At 40.5% G+C, this 18,650-nt stretch overlaps 1 protein-coding gene across 6 annotated transcripts in view; it reads right to left on the bottom strand.

Annotated features, from left to right (window-relative positions):
• Positions 1 to 18,650, bottom strand: part of celf5a (cugbp, Elav-like family member 5a) — a 188,293-nt gene that overhangs the window by 163,838 nt on the left and 5,805 nt on the right. For all 6 annotated transcript variants that reach the window (XM_042006156.1, XM_042006159.1, XM_042006158.1 and 3 more), the window contains exon 2: positions 9,828 to 9,910. In XM_042006156.1, coding sequence (XP_041862090.1) covers positions 9,828 to 9,910 — 83 coding nt within the window. The remainder of the gene's footprint in view (positions 1 to 9,827; positions 9,911 to 18,650) is intronic.

The following is an 18,650-nucleotide window of genomic DNA, read 5'->3' as shown; positions in this document are numbered from 1 at the left end:
ACGACAGAAGATTTCTCTGTCAGTGATCACCCTGACACTGGATCCCTGAGCGAGCCCTACTGTCAGCCCTCCTCTGCAATGCAAATACCTCTTCCACATGAGCAGACCCATCACTAGCACTCCCTGTGCACTTGTATTCTGTGTCATTACCCCTAGGGACCCTCACACATGCTGCTTCTCTCCTCTGCTCTGTGCTTCATGCTGCTGCCCTTAACTGGGATGGGGGAGAGAGAGAGAGACACAGAGAGAGAGAGATGGGGGGTGAAGGCCTATAAAACAAGTCAGTTTGGCTGGCTGATACATTCATAGCCATAATGGAGGGCTGCCACGGGCTGTTCCCACTCATGCCTACTGTCAATCACACCATTCTCTTTGCCCTCCAGCCATGTGTACTGTATTTCATTAGTCCTGATTTTTGCTGACAAATGCTGGCTCTCGTGCTGTGCAGCCCCCTTACCCTCTCTGTGGACACTACACCAAAGCATGGCTAGATCTGCCTTACAAATGAGCTCTTCCTGCTTCCACCACATGCATGTGTGCCATTTCAGACAAGCAAAGATACACAATGCATGCTGTGCGCATACATGAGCAGTGCACACAAAGCGATGCACACACACACTCACATAGGCAACAGAATGGATGTTTTAACTCTGAATGGATGACTTCAAGTTGTCAAGCTGACCCTGCACCTTCTTCCCTCCTCTTCTCCTCTTTTCTCAATATTTAAACTTTTAAACAATATTTAAACCACTCATCCCCTACAAGGTCCAACCACTGAGACATCACCTCTTATTAGCCACATCCAGTGATGTGTTTTAAATGTGCCCTTCATTATTGAGTTTGTGTCATATTTTCAGCTCCACTTGTTTCTTTTACTGCCACCTTGTTTGAATACCCAGATTTTGTAAGCTAATCTTTCCTCCCTTCTCTTTCAACACTCATGCATGGATACACACACAAAGATCTACACACCCATCTATTGGAGGCCATATAGTTTATCATCCATGCACACTCCCCTTCTGCTTGCTTCCACTCTTTTTCTTTGTGTCTGCAGGCAGTGGCACACCTGTACAAGCTTGTACAGGGATACACAGATGGATTGTCACTCAGTATCTGGGCCTTTCCTCTTGCACAGCTTTGCACAGCCATGCCTGCAGGCCAGAAATAAAACCAGACTCATCTGGTTTGGCCCCACTGGTACAGGTGATGTATTAAAGAGCCAAACTGACAAGCATTAGATGGGCTGAGCGCCACAGCACCAGAATGGACCAAAATGGCACATGTCAATCTGTTACACAAGTAGTGACATTTCACTGCTGAAAACAAACCATACTGGAAACACATACACTACTCTCCCCATTACACACCAAGCCCAGCTCTGTAACCCAGATCACAGTTGTGTCACATGATTGCATCTCACAGACTGGCGGGCGAGCAGTCTCCAGCCACAACCAGAAATAGGTTAAACAGGCTAAAAATATCAAAAACATTAATAATTCAGCTTTTTTGCAAACCTGCACCTCAGAAAAAAATAGCACAGTTCTCTCTGTGAAGTGGCATAATGGGTGGAACGTGCAGAGGATTATTTTTGCACTTCATGTTGTGTCTCCCCTGGAGAGCGAGATGTATCTTAAGCAGTGGGAGGAGAGGGGGCAGCACTGTAATGTCATCAGAGCTAATGCCACAGATGGGGGTCTCAGTACAGTCATGTGTTACTGCAGGCAAGTTCATGAACTTTTCAAAGTTTGGCAAGAGGTTTGCTTGACATATGATGATGATGGGCCTCCTAATGTTTGGCTGTTAGCTGACAAATTAAATGAATTCACATCAAGTGAGACAGACGTATGTCGTTTATTATTGTTAACCATTTTCACTCAAATTATTCATGAATGCAACAAATGTCTATGTGCTGGTCACTTAAAGGGGGCTAATATACATTGAAATTCTTAAACTGAACTACATTTCATGATGAAACATTTTTGGAATTTCAGGAGTTGTTTTATTCTCCAAAGGTAGGTGCAGAGTACAAACTCTGCCCTTTTTATTTTTTTCTTTTCTTTTTTTTTCCAATACCCTTGAAAGCCAACCCCCTGAGGAGAGAAAAGGCTTCTCTAAATATATGGCTTATCCACCACACAGAAAAGCCAGCTGAACAAAGCAGAGGTGTGCTTGTGTTTGTGTGTTTGTGCTAAAGAGGCACCAGAGGACCAGCACTGAGGAAGAAGGTGAATAAAGGCAGAAGGTGGAAAACAAGCAACCGTGTGACAGTAACTCTGTGTGTTTAAGTGTATTTCCAGCACCTCTGTATAGGTGGTTGCTATGCCTGTGTGTATGTGTGTGTATGTGTGTGTGTGTGTGTGTGTGCTTGCATGCACATAGTTAGAAATCCAAACTAGTGGATCCAAACACTGTTTTTAAAAGTGTGTGGATCCAGTTCCCTTTGGAGCATTCTTGTGTAACAGCTTTTTACTGTACACACATTTCAACAATGCATATAAATACATACAATGACATTCATATTCAACAAAAAACTAGCTTTGTGGTGCTTGAGATGACACTACCTGTGCGAGCAATAATAAGTACAATCACAGTGAAAATGTTTGCTCACTCTCAGCTTGTTCAGGTTGCCATTTGTTCCTTTTCTTTATCAATTTGAGCTGTTCTGAGAAAAATTAAGTTGAGTTCCTTCATTGTTCTGTACTTAAAAAACAACAAAAATTAATTTATAAAGCACTGAACACAAAATGTTTGAAGCAGAAAAGACCTCGACTTTGCCTTTTTTAACGTAGTCTCTACAATGGTCTTCCCACTGAAAACACAGATACGCAAAAACGTATAGGTCCCTGTTACCCATTGGCGAAATTCTAATGAGTCCCCTTTCCCTGTCTGCAAGGCCTCCAATCCTGCCAGCACCAATTGGCTTCACACTGACCGGTCTGCTCCGTTCCAGCCCCCACTCTTGCCCACTCAACGCAAGCGCATACAGTGCGCACACAATCATACAGTACACTGCATTCATTCCCTGCCAGCCTTCATAGTGGGTAGCATTGAATTATTCAGTCTTTGCAGCAGCCTGGACAGCATACAAGGAAGCTTAGCTCTGGATGATAAAAAATAAAAGGTGGATAGTATGCACTTAGAAATAAGAGTGAATATGTGATGTGTCCTTGTAGGCCTACATGTGTGCATGCACAAAGCACAACTGGGCGGTATATGTTATGTCGAGGAAAAGTTCCATGACACGCTAGCCTTACTTCCACAGCACAAGCCCAGCCATGCTCTGCTTCTTGCACCTCATACATCCTGTTTTGGTTCAGCTGAGCCACTGTCACATTCACACAATTACACATAGAAATAAATGCAAACCCACACCTGTGCATACACAGAAACATTGAGGCATCCACGTGCACTCACACAGAAGACTAACAGTGCAGGTATATGCAGAAAAGGGTACAACGAAACAGTGAGCGAGATAGAAATGGAGACAGAGGGAGACGGAGGCATTCGAGAGGGAGGGTGTCTACTTCAAGTGTTGACATTGCAGGAGCCCACATGTGTGCGCTGGAGCATAATCTTCCCTCCGCTCTCATTGGGTTTTTAATGCGGGTGCTATTTCCATAAACCTGCCTCCTGAATCCCTGCCAGCCGCTTACACTCCCCCCAGGTCGAGAAGTACTAATGCTAGGAGGGAATGCATGCAGGAAACACGTTTCCACCAATTCCTCTCCAAGACAATCACTGTTGTACACAATGCTAGCATGGCAAAAAGGGGAGGGCAGCATGTTTTTCTGTGCTACGGCAAATAGACTTGCTGCAGTGACTGAGATTATTTCTTGGATGTGCTGGATTTGAGGAGTGGTGGTGAGAGGACAGAGAGTATGAGGAAAGTGTGGGGGCAGTGGAGGATTGAGAGAGTGAGTCAGGGTGGGTGGTTGTATGGATAGTGTGAAGGATGCAGGATTTTGTCATGATGCTAAGCTGGGTGGAGTAAATCTCCTGCGGACTTGTGTAGAGAGCTGTGACACTCACAAGCACCACCAGCTGCTGCAGGAAAAGCCACTGTGGGCCTCAACTGTCAGAAAGCCTTCTTCATATTTTACTTGGTTGAAGAAACAATTTATATTTAGGTTTTAAAACAAAGAAACTGTGTAAATAATCTCTTAAAAAGGCACTCATATGGTTATGTAATAAAAACAAGTATTGCAGCTCTATCAGTAGCAAACTAGAACGATACCACACGCAAATAATTTATTCACAACTCAGTGTCGTGGGTGGCCTGTGATCACGACAAGCTGTCATGTGCACATGTTGTTTGTCCCACCTTTATACATTACTCTCTGTATCCACATGGAACTGCTGCAACGCAAAGCCTGCTTACTGCACACACACAAATACACATGACTAATAGAGCCAAGCAGCAAGCACCTGGTAAAGTGTCAACGCTTTTCCTATTTTGTGGCCAAACTTATGTCAGGTACTCCTGTCCCTGAGGTTCCCATCACACTTCACTGCAGGAATCTATATTACAGTTCAGTACACTTCCATTAGGCCATACTGTTCCTCTCAGCCACTAATGTGTAACAAGGGGATGCAGATTATGATGTCCAAGAACACCAGTGCCTCTTCCTAATGGTTCTGGTTGATTGTGAAACAACTGTAGCATTTAGATGTGTGAAACAATGAATGCCTCTATGATAGCAAGATTATAACTAAAAAAGAAACAGAACTTCCTTTCATACATCTGGTTGTTCTATTTGTGTAGTTTAACTATTTTATTTAAGGTCATTTATATATATATATATATATATATATATATATATATAATATTAAGGTAACTTAATATTAATTTATGTAATCAATTGTATTAATATTTTTACACATTTAACGCATGCGCAGCATGACAAGCCCACTAAATCTGTTATTTCTCCATTATGACAGACATGGATGTCTGATCCAAATCTGAGAATAAAAAGAACTTGGAACAACACATGGGCATCGCCTACATGGAGGAGGAGGATGATTCAACACATTTTTTCCCACATTTTTTTTACTTTTGCTGTGTGACAAACGTGGCTGGTCTAATGGCTTCCTCCTCCCCTCCTCCTCTCCTGTTGTTCTATGAATCATAACCACTGTCGATCATCAGCTGATCAAATTTTCTGTTGCCAGTCTCTCTTGTTGCTTTTATTTAAGGTGCAGCTGAGAAGGAGGAAACTAGCAGGTAATGGTTCACACAGGAACATATTTACTCCAAAGTATCGTTTTTGGCAAGACCCTTCACCAACAGTAGTTGACAGGTGCTAGAAAGGATTTATACTGCAGATATGCAGGAGCAGGTCTAGCAAAGTTTAGGTAGGAGAGGGGCAGGCAGGGGTACTGACAAGAAAAAAAAAAAAAATATATATATATATATATATATATATATATAGAGAGAGAGAGAGAGAGAGAGAGAGAGAGAGAGAGACGCTTAAATAGGGTCCAAAAAGGTCAAGACATCATCAGGCAACATCAGTGAGTGCAGGTTTGCTTTCAATTTAACACATTAATAAATTATCAGAAGTTGAGCTGGACCTTTGAAAACATGTGGTTAAGAGACCCAGCTGCAGTTTAAATCTATGCTAGACCACAGACTGGCACGATAAGAGCAGACATGTTGATGAATAGATGTAAACTACCATCAAACTACAGTACATATCGGCTGGATGGAGGGTAAATTAGTGAAGCCTGGCTGAAAAGAAACAATAAACTAGATGTACTGTAACAGCTAATGGAGATCAATATAAATACAAATACAATAATTAATAATTAAATACTTGCACAATTACACCAAGCCATTGTAAAGAGCTGATTTCTGTTTATTTTGAATATCTACCAACCAAGTTAGTAGAGCTATTGTTGTTTTGTTTTTCTTCTCAGTTTCAGCTCCTTTATTACTTATTTTACATTAGATTTTTAATTCCTAATTAAACTGTCTGTACCGTTTTAAAAAGTTTTTGTTTTGTTTTGTTTATTTTTACATGTTGTTTGTCCAATCAAGCCATTGTTTGTTTGTTTGTTTGGTTTTGTTTTTGTTTGTTTGTTTGTTTTTAGTTTCAGCACTTTATTATTGGACATTGGGTGTTATACTCCTATTTGCACTGACTGAACCCGGAGAAGTTTTCTAGTATTTTGAAATGTTTAACCAAGCTTGTGAAGCTCATTTAAGATTGTTAAAGTTGATTTCAGATTGCCGTACTGGTGCACAGTTGTTAAATAAATAAGTAATTCAGCACATTTATATCTGTTTGTTTTGAAAAATTAGGACAAGCATTTTTAAGTCAAGTCTGATGTTTCCTTGCACAAAAGAAAGATCTCAGTCTTTTTCACACAATGAAACATAATTTGGAAGGTAATTCAGTGCAGTTTTTCTTCATCAGATCAGCATCTGCCGATACTAAATCTCAGACATCAGTATCAGAAGTGAAAAAGGTGGATCGGTGCAGCCCTACCAAGACCTACATAACATTTTCAAGCCACAACTTCTGAATGCTAAAATGCTGTTATCACCTGTAACCACAGGTGACGCTAAAATCTGGCATGAGTAAGGCACAGCTTAAGTCTGACAAGTCTTTATTTTTTTCTGCCCTTGCTCAACAAGAGGACGAACAGAAACAAGAGAATGGCAGATTCTGTGCACTGCCCAAGGACATGATAGCAAACAAAAGTTTTAAACCCAGGCCCTCCAACTGGAAACTTACCTAAAAATAACGAACAGCTCATCTCATGAAATTCAAGTGTGTGTAGCATGTGGCCATGTCTGTGCTGACAGTTGTGTCTATGGGGCAGCTTGTTTATAGGCTCTGCATTAGAATATGAAATTTCGGGTTGGTGATCCAATTTTCATACATGGTGCTTTTCATTTGAAACACGTAAACTCCACCTAGAATTAGGTGGTTTGGCATGAATTTGGATTTAAGTATCTAAAAAATATGGATATGGATGAGTAACCACATTGGTTGAAGGCCCCTTCAAAAAGCAGAAATGTGGCGGTAAATAGCAAAACGCAGACATTAATAACTCAAACCCATCTCTGGAGAATTTCTAGTTTACATTAATTAAACCATAGCCCCTGGCAAACTGCATATCAAGCAGGATTTTGCAAACAAACAAATTGCATATCTACTTACCATCAAGCAGAGAAGCAACAGGGGGTCATATCGCAAAAGATTTAAGAGCAGGGAGGCTCAAGGGAGGAGGACAGAAAGAGCCACTGGAGGCAGACAACCACACTAACACAATGCAGCATGTATATTTTGTGAGATTGTTCATGTTTTCCTTCCTAAAATGAATTTATGTTGCTCCACCAGTATGTAAAACTGACTAATAGGATGTTCAGGGACACGTTCATCCAACAAAATGTATCTATGTGCAGCTGAGACATCCAGCACACACTGCATCTTTCTGTGGACTGCTGGTGTTTGTGTGTTTGAGTAAAGCTGAAGGGAATGGAACAGCACAGCAGCCTCAGTCTGACGCCCATCAAAGTTTGCCTGTTATATTTCTGTGACATGCTGTGTCTCAGGAAGAGGAGCAGCGGTGGAGCTGTGGGAGTGAGGCAGGGGACAGGAGGGTTTGAGGTGGACAGGACTGGCTGGGGTAAAGGGGGAAGTCATCAGGATTACTAAAGTAAGACGGAAAGGTACCAGGCGTTGTTTTTATTTCGACTTCCACCTTCATGAAAGTGAGTGTGCATACATCAGAGAAGGTGCCTGCAAAAAATGCAACAGCTGAATTTGTTGATTTTTTACAAGACAAATCAGTAGTCACAAAATAGGGTAATTTTTTATTTTTATTTTTTATTTTTTTTGGTGTTTCTTAATATTAAATGAACCTTTTTAAGGCACTCTAATAGGTGCGATGTTTTATTATGTTGGTCTTTGTATAATGTTTCAAGAATCTGGTTGAAATAATCTAATCTTAATCTCAAACGTTGCAGTTTTTTACAGCAGTGTGCAACGAGAGATTGTCAGTGTCAGACCACAGATTTTATATAACAAATAAATGAAGGCATCTGTTAAGCTGTAAGCTGCCACTTTGAAGCCTTGAGTTTAAAGGTGCAGTGTGTAAGAGTTACTGGCATCTAGTGGCAAAGGCAGGCATAGAAATGACTTCAAATACCAAGCACAGTTGTTACTGGACAGTAGCCATCCAGGGCCAAAATTCTTCAAGATATAAACATGTTTTCATCTGGGAGTGGATCCAGTGGCCTCGAGTGTAGCGATGACTGCACTACAAGTAACTGTCTACAAGTGTACGGTCTTTTTTTATGAGCCTTTAAGGTGTTCTTTATCCCAAACGGTGCTCTAGCACCTATCAAATAAAGCTGGTACATCAGTTTCAAAGCTCAGATGGTTCACACTTCAAACAGAATTGTTTGTCTATTGAAAGACACCATAGTAAAAATGGTGGCACAGCTGTTATGTATGTGGTCCCACAGCAAGTATATGTATAAATGACTCATTCTAGGTGAATTAAAACATAACAGTTAACTTATTTAAGAGATTAGTTACCAAAAGAAACAGTTTTTAATGATATATAAAATTGTTCTGACCTTTATGAAGTCCAATGTAACCCTATATAATAATAACTCCAATAAGTCTTTTTGGGGCCTGATGTCTGTTTAATTACAGAAGTATATTTAAAAGTACTACCAACACACTCATCAAAAGTACTGATTTTATCTAATGGCACCATAATGGTTTGAGGGGAAAAAATGTATCGATTGAGTATCTCGTAAGAGATATCAACCTTTTTAATGGGTGTCAATTGGAGCCAGAGATGTTATGGAACCAGCATCTATTACTGTTGTAACAATTTAATGCACTCCTGCATTGTTTTCCCCTTTGAGAGCAGTGATCGTGCCCATCTTTTATACACACATTTTATATTTACATTACATGCATAGTTTGTGTTTCACTTCAGGTACCGCAATTGCTTACACTAGCAGCTGCCACCGTTCTTGAAGGCACCCTTTTTTTTTTGGGGGGGGGGGAGGGTAGAGAGTTTTTAGTTGTTATCTTCTTCCTTTCGTTGTATTATCTCTTATTATTCATAATGCAGATCAAAACAGCAGTATGATGCCCTCTAGCAGGCTTGGTTAATTTGCAGAATAAACGAAACAACTTGTTTTCTGAGTTGGTAGTCATATTTGCATGCTTAATCTCAAACATGTGCCTTTTGGCTGGGTTTTTCAGGCTCTTTGTCTTCCATCAGAGAAGGGGCGGTGTGGGTGGTGAGATGTGTGTAGATCTTTATTGATGTCTCTCCTTGGTGCAGCTTGGTCTGATCATGTTAAGCCACACTGCCTCTGTGGAGTCGCTCCTTCCCCACTCCTCCCTCATCTGTCTAACTGTCATTGTTTCTTACAGTAGTTACAATTTTGCACTGCGTACACAGAAAAAAGCATAACCAGCAAACAAATTGCATAAATAGAACACGTGGGTGAATGCTACCTCACAGGTTACACTGAACTCTGCTTTCTGACATTTTTGTCTTCTTTTCAGTTTTTCAGAACCGCAGATCTTTCTATTTCTATGTCATTCTATGCTTGTGGTTAAAAGGTATGAGGCAGAGTGGGTCTGATCAATGCTTTAGAATATCCCCTTGAGAACAGACACACAGACAAGTTAAAACCTGGCCTTCAAAAGGCTGTGCTATTGATTGAAAAGCTTTCCAAAGTGTTTTTTATCTCTGGGACTATGTGAGGAAAATGCCGGCTGGTGTGCAGCCGGGTGCAGATGGCATGGCTGACCACAATTGGAGGGAAAGAAAAGGAGTCAGACACTTACCCCTGGCAGTGTTTTTTGTTCATGGAGGGCGTTCTGGGCCTTGATGGCTGACTCACGGGCGCAGTAGGTGAGAAATGCACAACCTGCAACAGAGGCACAGTACATAAAACCCTGATTAGAATATGATAAACATCTATGCAAACAAAAATTATTCACAAACATTATGAACATATGGATATGCATATGTAGTTTTAAAAAAAACTAAGAAATACTCTCAAAATAATGACCACTTAGCACAGATAGAGGAACCAAACGCTGCATGAATGATTACATTTTTGGAATAAAAAGTTCAGAATCAGGTGATAAAGAAAGACTCCAGGTGGAATATGGGCATATTTTTCTATTATTGCAAGAGGAAAAGAGATTAAAAAAATATGTACAGAGGATTATTTGGATGAACTGTCAGGCCTGTCCAGCCTCTTTATCCCGAGTGCCATGTCCTGTTCAAAACTTCTAACAGCCTGGCCAGTATCCTGACCCTGAATGGTTGTGACAACAGTAAAGATAAAAGAAGCTGGATAAAGCATTGAGGGGCCAGACAAAAAATAAATAAATAAATAAAAATCAGAACATACAACTCAGTAAAAGGTAGCAGGAGTAGAAACAGGACAGGACACAGTCTTTTAAACCTCTGAGTAATGTATAACTGCAACCTGTGAGGTGTGATGCCATGTACAGACACCCACATCTACATGTAAACATACAGTGGTAAGCAAAAGTTTAACCACCTTTGATAAAATATCTAAATAAAAGGAATAGTTCAGGAGATGTTTAGGACTAAAGACTGACAAAACTTCGTAAGAGAGCTTTTTTTAAAAATTCTCACAAAGAAAAGCTTCTTTGTGATCTTACATAAACCCACCTAATAATCCACAACTTCATGAGATGTAAGCTAAAGGTTTAGCCATCACCTTACAATCCACCTGCCTTAACATAAGAGTAAATGTACACAAAGACCTCAAAAAGGCAGTCAATGCAGGACAGCCCAATACTCTTGCAGGTCCAGAAGCATTCACAAAAAGAAAGGCAAACTCACTTAAACTGAAAGATACGTAGCTGACTACAAAAGCACTTAACAAGCTGTGATATTTCTCAATAGTTTTGTACTGACAATGACTGGCTCCTCTTTGGGTTGCTTTGTTCTTTGTTATTTTAAATCTAAAGGCTGGAAATAATAAAGAATCATTTCTAAAGGATTGGTATTGAAAAAATGAATCATCTTTAAGTCTTTGCCTTTTTAAAAAAGCTTTAACTCATTTAGTTGTCCCCAGTAAAAGAAATGATCTCTGTCTAGACTCACGCTCAGCGCCATCAAATGCTCGATAAAGAGAAGAGAAGAGAAGAGAAGAGAAGAGAAGAGAAGAGAAGAGAAGAGAAGAGAAGAGAAGAGAAGTGAAGAGAAGTGAAGAGAAGAGAAGACGCTGAAGCAAAGAGATGGGAGGAAACCAGATGGAGTACTGAGGCAATCATTTTCCCCCTGACTATCTAGATAAATAGATTTGCTTGTGTTCTATTAATGAGGTTCATATGGGTTAGCATGCATCATATTTCTGCCACTCTGAAGATGGTTTATTAGCAGCCATTGCATTCAGGATCTCATTTCATCAGCCAAATGTATTCAGTGGGTGGTGATGTATTAAGTGTCTTTACACGGACAATATTCCAATCCATTTTTCTTGTCTCATACAAGACCACTTTTATTCATCTATGCACCATATTTGTTGTGCCTGAGTACCCTATAGCTGCATCTCCACTGTTGCCCCAACAGGACTGAAGTGAATCAAAAAGTCATTGATCCACTGACTATACTGTTTTTTTTTAAGTGCACAAAATGTGTGTGTGTCTGTGTGTGTGTACTTGCAAGCCTATACATACAACATTGTACTCCTGTTATCTAAACTGCTTTCAGGTGTTTTTATCATGAATATTCTCCTTTTTTGTCTCGCTGCACACTGAAATGCATTTCAGTCTGAGAGAGACAGGCAGTAATGGAGTCTGTCCAGGGTCGGGACCTTTGAGGTCGCTGACTGTGGCACTGATCTCATTGTGCAGCCCTCCTCACAGCCTTCCATGTCCCAGCACCCCTAACCTAATGATTTCCAATTGCCACCAAGTAAATCACTCAATCCCTCACACTGCTGTCTAAGGCTCCATCGTTCCTGTGCATCAACAAGAAATACCAAGACTGTGGGATGCTGCGGTTTTGAGTTTGTTTGTTTTTTTAATGGGTGAGGGTAATAAGATGGAATGGCTCCATTTTGGTGGTTGTTTTTCTCTCTTTTTTTCTGCTCTCCCTGGGCTTGTTGTTGTTGGTTTACTTGACAAATACTGCCCTATCTCTGAATAAGAAACAACTATTTTGCATTACAATCACAAAGACGATTTATTTGTTAATGTGTAATGCATAGGGCATTGAGAATAAATTAATAACAACCACAACAGTGGGAAACAAAAGAGAAACATGAACTCCATTTAAATGTGATTCTGTGCTCTTTAATGTATGGCTTAATAAGAATTTGCAGGCCACGGGCGAAAAAGCTTTAACAACTCCATAATTGGAATCCAAACACGTACAAATTGCCAGTGCTGCATTGCATACCAAGAGCAAAAGTGTGTGCGTGTGTGAGTATGATGAAATTGTTTGAAACACAACAAAAAGCTGCTGTAATCAAAGCCTGCTGACACAGCAACGGGGGAAGCCTTCCCACAGTGAGCGATGATCCTCTGCATCATCTGACAAAAACGTAAAACAGCTTTATCTCACACAAAGATTCCTGGTCTAAAAAAAAAACTAAACTCCTTCTCTCTTTGCAGCCATGCCCTCTTCTTCTCTTGTCAAATTTGCCTCTTATGGAAACTCTATGTGTTTGGACTCCTATTTCTTAATGATAAATTTTCTAAATGTGCAATGTTTGTGCAGGAACATAAAGCCTGAGTCTCTAAAGCTCATCCATAGAATTGGCATGTAGTTAAAGGGCGTTATACTTTCTTTACTAGCAAGGCCTGTTTTTTGGCAAAACGATTTGTATCTGTGAAGCAGCTCAACACTTCAATGCCAAACACTCCAGCACATGTTAATATGTTCAAAATGAACTGAAAAAGCATATAAAGCTACAGTAATAACTCATATTTGTTTAGGAACTTCCAAACCGCTAGATAGCATTAGGCTATCACGTTCTCTTGTTTTGGAGCCAAACGTAAGCATTTTCAGACTTGTGGAGCTTGAGAGCTATACTTGAAACTTAATTTGGCAAAAATAAGTTCACTCTTTTTTCATCCTAATATTTATTTAAGTATGCAATTATTTCTAAAAATGACAACTACAATACAATGCAGAAGCACAGAATCTAGCTAACGGCACCATGACTTGAGAAAAAACATTAAAGAAGTTGACATGTTTTGAGTAAAAACGGTCGAGTTTACTTCCTCACTTGTTTCTGTTTCCTGCTGCTATTACAATGTACTAAAAACTTCCAGTTAGCCGCACACAGCTTGTTGTATGGCTTTTGTTTTTGCTGATGGTGCAAAATAACATTTTATAAAATACACTGATCAATATCTTTCAGACTCTAAATGATCATAATTCCATAACTGCTGGCTAAAAGAGGACAAAAACTGCTTAAATCCACTGTGATCCAGCTGCAAAAGAACTAATTACCAAGAAATAATGACCTTAGCAGCTGTTAATACCAACAGGAGCATGATCAGATTCATTTGCGGCCACCATCATGGTGACAGACTGCAGGTTGTGGTGTTGACGGCAGCAGCTTAACATGAATGTTGTTCTTCTAATCTGGCACTGAGCATAAATTGTGTACTGCAGAATTGTCAAAATGTCAATGCAAGTCCCAGAAGACTGAACCAGTTTAATCCACAACTTTCATATCCTCTTTACCATTTTCTCCACCTCCTTGCCCCAGAGGAGCCAAGCTACCCCAGTGTAATGAAAAAGTGTGAACTTGCTCTCACTGTGGCATTTCCTTGGCCAGAAAGTGTGAAGGTAGCAGAAACCGAGCCAGTCCTGGCACCGGTCTCGCTTGCTACCTCACACATCATTTGCACTTTTTGGAAAATGCTATCACGGTGAGTAGATTACTTGTTTACTTCATTTACTGCTATGTGGGGCTCTGGGGGGGGGGGGGGACTGATGGGCTTTCTGAGGGCTGGGAAACTGAAACACACATTACCAACAGTGATACAACCTGATGATGACCTGAATCATTGCCAGGCTCAGAGGCAAGAAGCTCAGTGGCACAAATTGACCATAAAAGGGATAACCAGTTTTGTCTCAGAGAAACTTTGAACTCATATAATCCCTCCTTAACTTTAAGAAAAACATTCTTGACTTGTTTACATACTCAAACAATAATGCTGGTGTTTAAAGTAATAAAGGATGGCCCAAGAAGTTTAATAAAGAGGAACAGCTGAAGGCAGAAATTTTCCGCAATGATCGCACTCATTGCTCTAGCAACAATATTTTTTCTGCCCTGGCCAAATGGGCTCATAATAATTACGTAATAAAAGCAGTAGCCTGGCAAAACTTGTAAACCTTAATTAAACCAGATAGTCATCTTAAAGGATGTCAGCATTGTGCTCACTCAACATACACGGGTTCTGAATCCAACCACACCACACACGTTTTATCAATCACCTCCTCCTTTCACCACGGCTGCACCGGATTCCAAAATCTTCACTATTTTTTCTCTCTCAACAGTACCCCTGCCATTATCCTATCACCTTGAGCAATAAGCTGAGGGAGGATGAGCGCTGCAGAGTGCTGAGGAGCATCAGTGTCTATCATGAGGGCAAGAAATAGTCCCTGCACCCTCCCTGGTATCCTCTCTGACCCCTGAGCAGGAGACCTCAGCCATTGATTTGTTGCTACTTGCTCACATAGACTACACTAGCCTCCGAGAATCAGCCAAACAGATCCATAGGCAGCTCATCCCAAAGGATAGGCTGTGTGTATTTACAGAACATATATACATACATATTTATTTATATATATATATACACTATATACTGTGTGGCATACAATGCTTAATTAGTGTGACATATGCAATAAATCTGTTCTAAAGACACTGAACATGTTTGAGGATCAATACTGGGGCAGAGAGGCCATCATAACCACACATTTAGATAGGCTTTGACGCCTTCACATTCAAAATTTATTGCATGGTGCTGCAGTTAAATAGTTCTCTCAGGGCACAAGTGGTGCTTCATATAAAATCCAGCTGTAGAGCATTTCTCTCAAAAGCTGACGTGTGTACTTATGACTACATACAGTAAGAGAGAAAGGTTAAAACTGTGCTGTAAGGGATAAGGCTGTTAGACAGCCAATCTAGTTTAGGTAGGTGACATAATGAATTACTACAAGCTTCCTATCCCAAGGTTGCCCAGAACCCCTTCAACATGTGATTTGATAACATTTATGATGCAGCACTTAGGCACCTTCTACTGTTCTGCAGCATTTTAAAGTCAGCCTTTACCTTTGTAGACTATCTGCTCATACCTCTTTGCTATTAAAGCAATGACCTAATCTATAAAGACATCTAGTGCTCTGCATCCCTGATGAGCAGGCTAATTGACACTGCTAATGGATGGAGTTTCACAGGGCTGTAAATAATGTGTAGGTTCACACTTACTGCCTCCTGCTGTGTTACTTCTGGGAGGTCAACAAGAGTTTACCTGCCAAGTGCCGTCTCTCCAACCGGTCGTTCCTCCTTCCCTCCAGTCTGCCCCGGCCGAGGGATTTACAGAAATCAATAAAAGTTTCTCTGAGCCCCCTGCCTGATTCAAAGTCAGAAAACTGCATCTCCGCCTCTTCATGAAGTGGAACAACCACTTAGAAAAACAAACAGGATTACAGGAGAGAAAATAATAAAATCACTTCCACCTGACTCACCATTTGCTCTTCCTGTTCACAGCATAGCACAAAAAGGTGCAGTCTGTTGGACTGACACAGACTCGTCATCTAATGTATCTGTACGGCATATTTGATATAATTTACTAAACAATATCTGTCTTCTTTCAGAGGTTGGAAAGCATTTCAAACTTTGAGACAGATCGATAGATCATAGCAAAGACACAATCTCAGATGATTGGCAGCTGCAAACTGACTGTGGTCTTAGACAAGGATCAGGTTCTCACTCCCTTTGATTTTACAAACTGAAAGTTACCTTTAAAGATACTGCTTCAAAGACACCAGAGGTTGCTTGGATGATTTGGTAGGAAAAAGGATGAGGAAAAAAGACATGTTCGGAGATGAGGTGGAGAGAAAAAAAAAAGGTTATGCCATAAACACACACAATCCTTATCAGTACACTTCTATACACAGTTAGCCTTAAGAGGAAACAATAATTAAACAAGGCTTTATAAACTTGGAGCAATGAGTCTCTACTTCTCCCAGTTCTCCTTTCAATTTCATGCAGCCTCAGAATATAAAATGATACGCTGTATTCCAGACACATATTTTCACTTTTACCCTGCAAGCCAAAAATATAACTTTGTGTCCCTGTCCCAGCTTTCTGCCATTATTTATTTATCTCATGTCACCACTGGAGCTGGAGAAGACTAATAATTATCAGTAATGGTGTGACTAACAAGCAGGCAGCAGGGTGTTAATTGCATTGACGTATATTTCCACGTAACCACATTCAGCCCAGAGGATATTAGAAATACTGATCTGCTAATGAAGAGGTGACAGATGTGTAGATAGATAGATAGATAGATAGATAGATAGATAGATAGATAGATAGATAGATAGATAGATAGATAGATAGATAGATAGATAGATAGATAGATAGATAGATAGATAGATAGATAGATAAAACAGACAAGAGAACCTGTCAGTCATTAATTACTTTAAGCAGTCTTTTTTAATTAAGTCAGATCTGCAGTCAAAATGTGAACCACAGATCAGATGCCATGTTGGAGCTCTTATAAAGTCCATATACTCTGCTCATTAAACCAAATTAACATTTGATCATCAAAAAGAAACACAAATTCCATCTCTCATCTCCATCCTTCCTCTACACTCTCTGGCAAACCATTTGCTCTCATCACACACAGAGAAAAAAATGTGGACGTGACACATCTCCAGTACAAAGCATCTAACCAGTTTGTGTCACTGGCAATACAGCACAGAGACGGTTGGCCACAGCGTCGCTCCGTCAGCGAGAAACATAGAGGAAGGAGTGATTGAAGGATGGCGGGAGTGATGGCTTAGCGATGGAAGGGATAGGAGATAGAGGGAGGTGGGCAAAGGCACTGGAAGCGACAGGGACACGGCTCTGCAGCCGCCCACAGATGCTCCCTCCATATGCACCCCCCCACCCTCCCACTACATACACACACACACACACACAAACACACATCTCGCTGCTTTCGTTTTGAGCTCAGTGTGGGAGCAGTTTTTTTGGAGGGAGGCTGGCAGGCAATCAGTGATGTCATGCCAGCAGTGCAGCAATGGCAGCTTAACCTATTTTTGGAAATACCACATAATTTCTATTTATAACCGCACTGAGCAGAATGTGTCTTCACACGTCCCTCACGGACCTCAGCATTTTTAGGAATCTTTAAATCCAAAAAGTGTCTTCCTTATGTTCTAAGGTTTATGTGACAGATAACAAGGTTACTAATGTTGTTATAACTCAAAGTTAAACTGGAAAAGTGGAGTGCTTTTTATGCTGTGAAAATACTAATATTTTCAGGATTATTTATTTTATTTTTCCAAGAAAATTTTATAAGCACTATTTGTATGTTTGATTAGTCAAAATATGAACTATACTATGAAAAATAATCTCAGTCAGACAGTATATTAGCATTGGCAGTTGCTGTTGCAGCATTTAAATTATGTATAACTAGTGATACTGGTGGGCTTTTCCCATGTCAACAGCTTTCAGGTGATTATTATATCTGCTAACCTTGCCCGGTGCTCCTCCCCCTCAACCCTCCATCCATCCCACCCTCCAGTGCCAAAACGCCACTCAGCCTGTTAGACTCATCCTCCATGTCCCAAGCTGAGCCCTCACTCCACTCTCTCAGAGCCTCTGGATAAAAGCTACCATTTGTTTCTGCATCTCTGACAAACACTTCATCTTTTCCTTTACACTTATCCATCTGTCCATACATCCATTGTTTTGTGCCGTGTGTCTGTCTGTCATTTTGCCTTGTAGGCCGCACTGCATACATGCACCATCCACCCTGTCCAATTCCTCTCCGTCACACTGGGCTGTATGACAGAGAAGAATTGGATGACAGTGCTGAGGAAGCTTTATGTTTGCATGCACTCTCAGGCAGATACATGTACAACATTTATGCATTGTTCATTTGCACCAACATCAAGGGCTCAACCGTTTGGCAATCAGAGAGATGTGACAGCTTGACGATCTGTGATTGTTTTTTGGCCAAAACATAAGGGTTAGCAAGTCCTCCAAGGGCACAGCAATATAAGGCAAGACAAATAACTTATTATTTTCTAGGCTTGTACAAGGCTTTATCGCATGAGTTCTCCTGAACCATTCCAAAATGGAGAGGGATTATCACAAAACATTGCATTAAAATCTCTTCTCTCCCATCTCCCTTGTTATTTCATTTTCCTTCTAAAATGAATCTGTGCCTAGTCAGGCTCAAATACAACATTAAAGAGCTCATGCTACTCTAACAGAAACTACCAACCCCCTCCCACCATGCTCCTTCCTTTTTTGTCCCCTCTTTGCCTTTATAACCCCTGTCATAAGAGTACACTCTGCTCTGTAGGCAACGGCACTCTATGCAAAGCTACCCTTTCAAAATAGATATGCTTCTATCACTCTATTTAGA

Source organism: Melanotaenia boesemani, chromosome 14 (assembly GCF_017639745.1).
Source record: "Melanotaenia boesemani isolate fMelBoe1 chromosome 14, fMelBoe1.pri, whole genome shotgun sequence".
Classification (NCBI taxonomy): domain Eukaryota; kingdom Metazoa; phylum Chordata; class Actinopteri; order Atheriniformes; family Melanotaeniidae; genus Melanotaenia; species Melanotaenia boesemani.
Note: the sequence above shows the minus strand (reverse complement) of the source record. Positions and strands in the feature narration are given on the sequence as shown.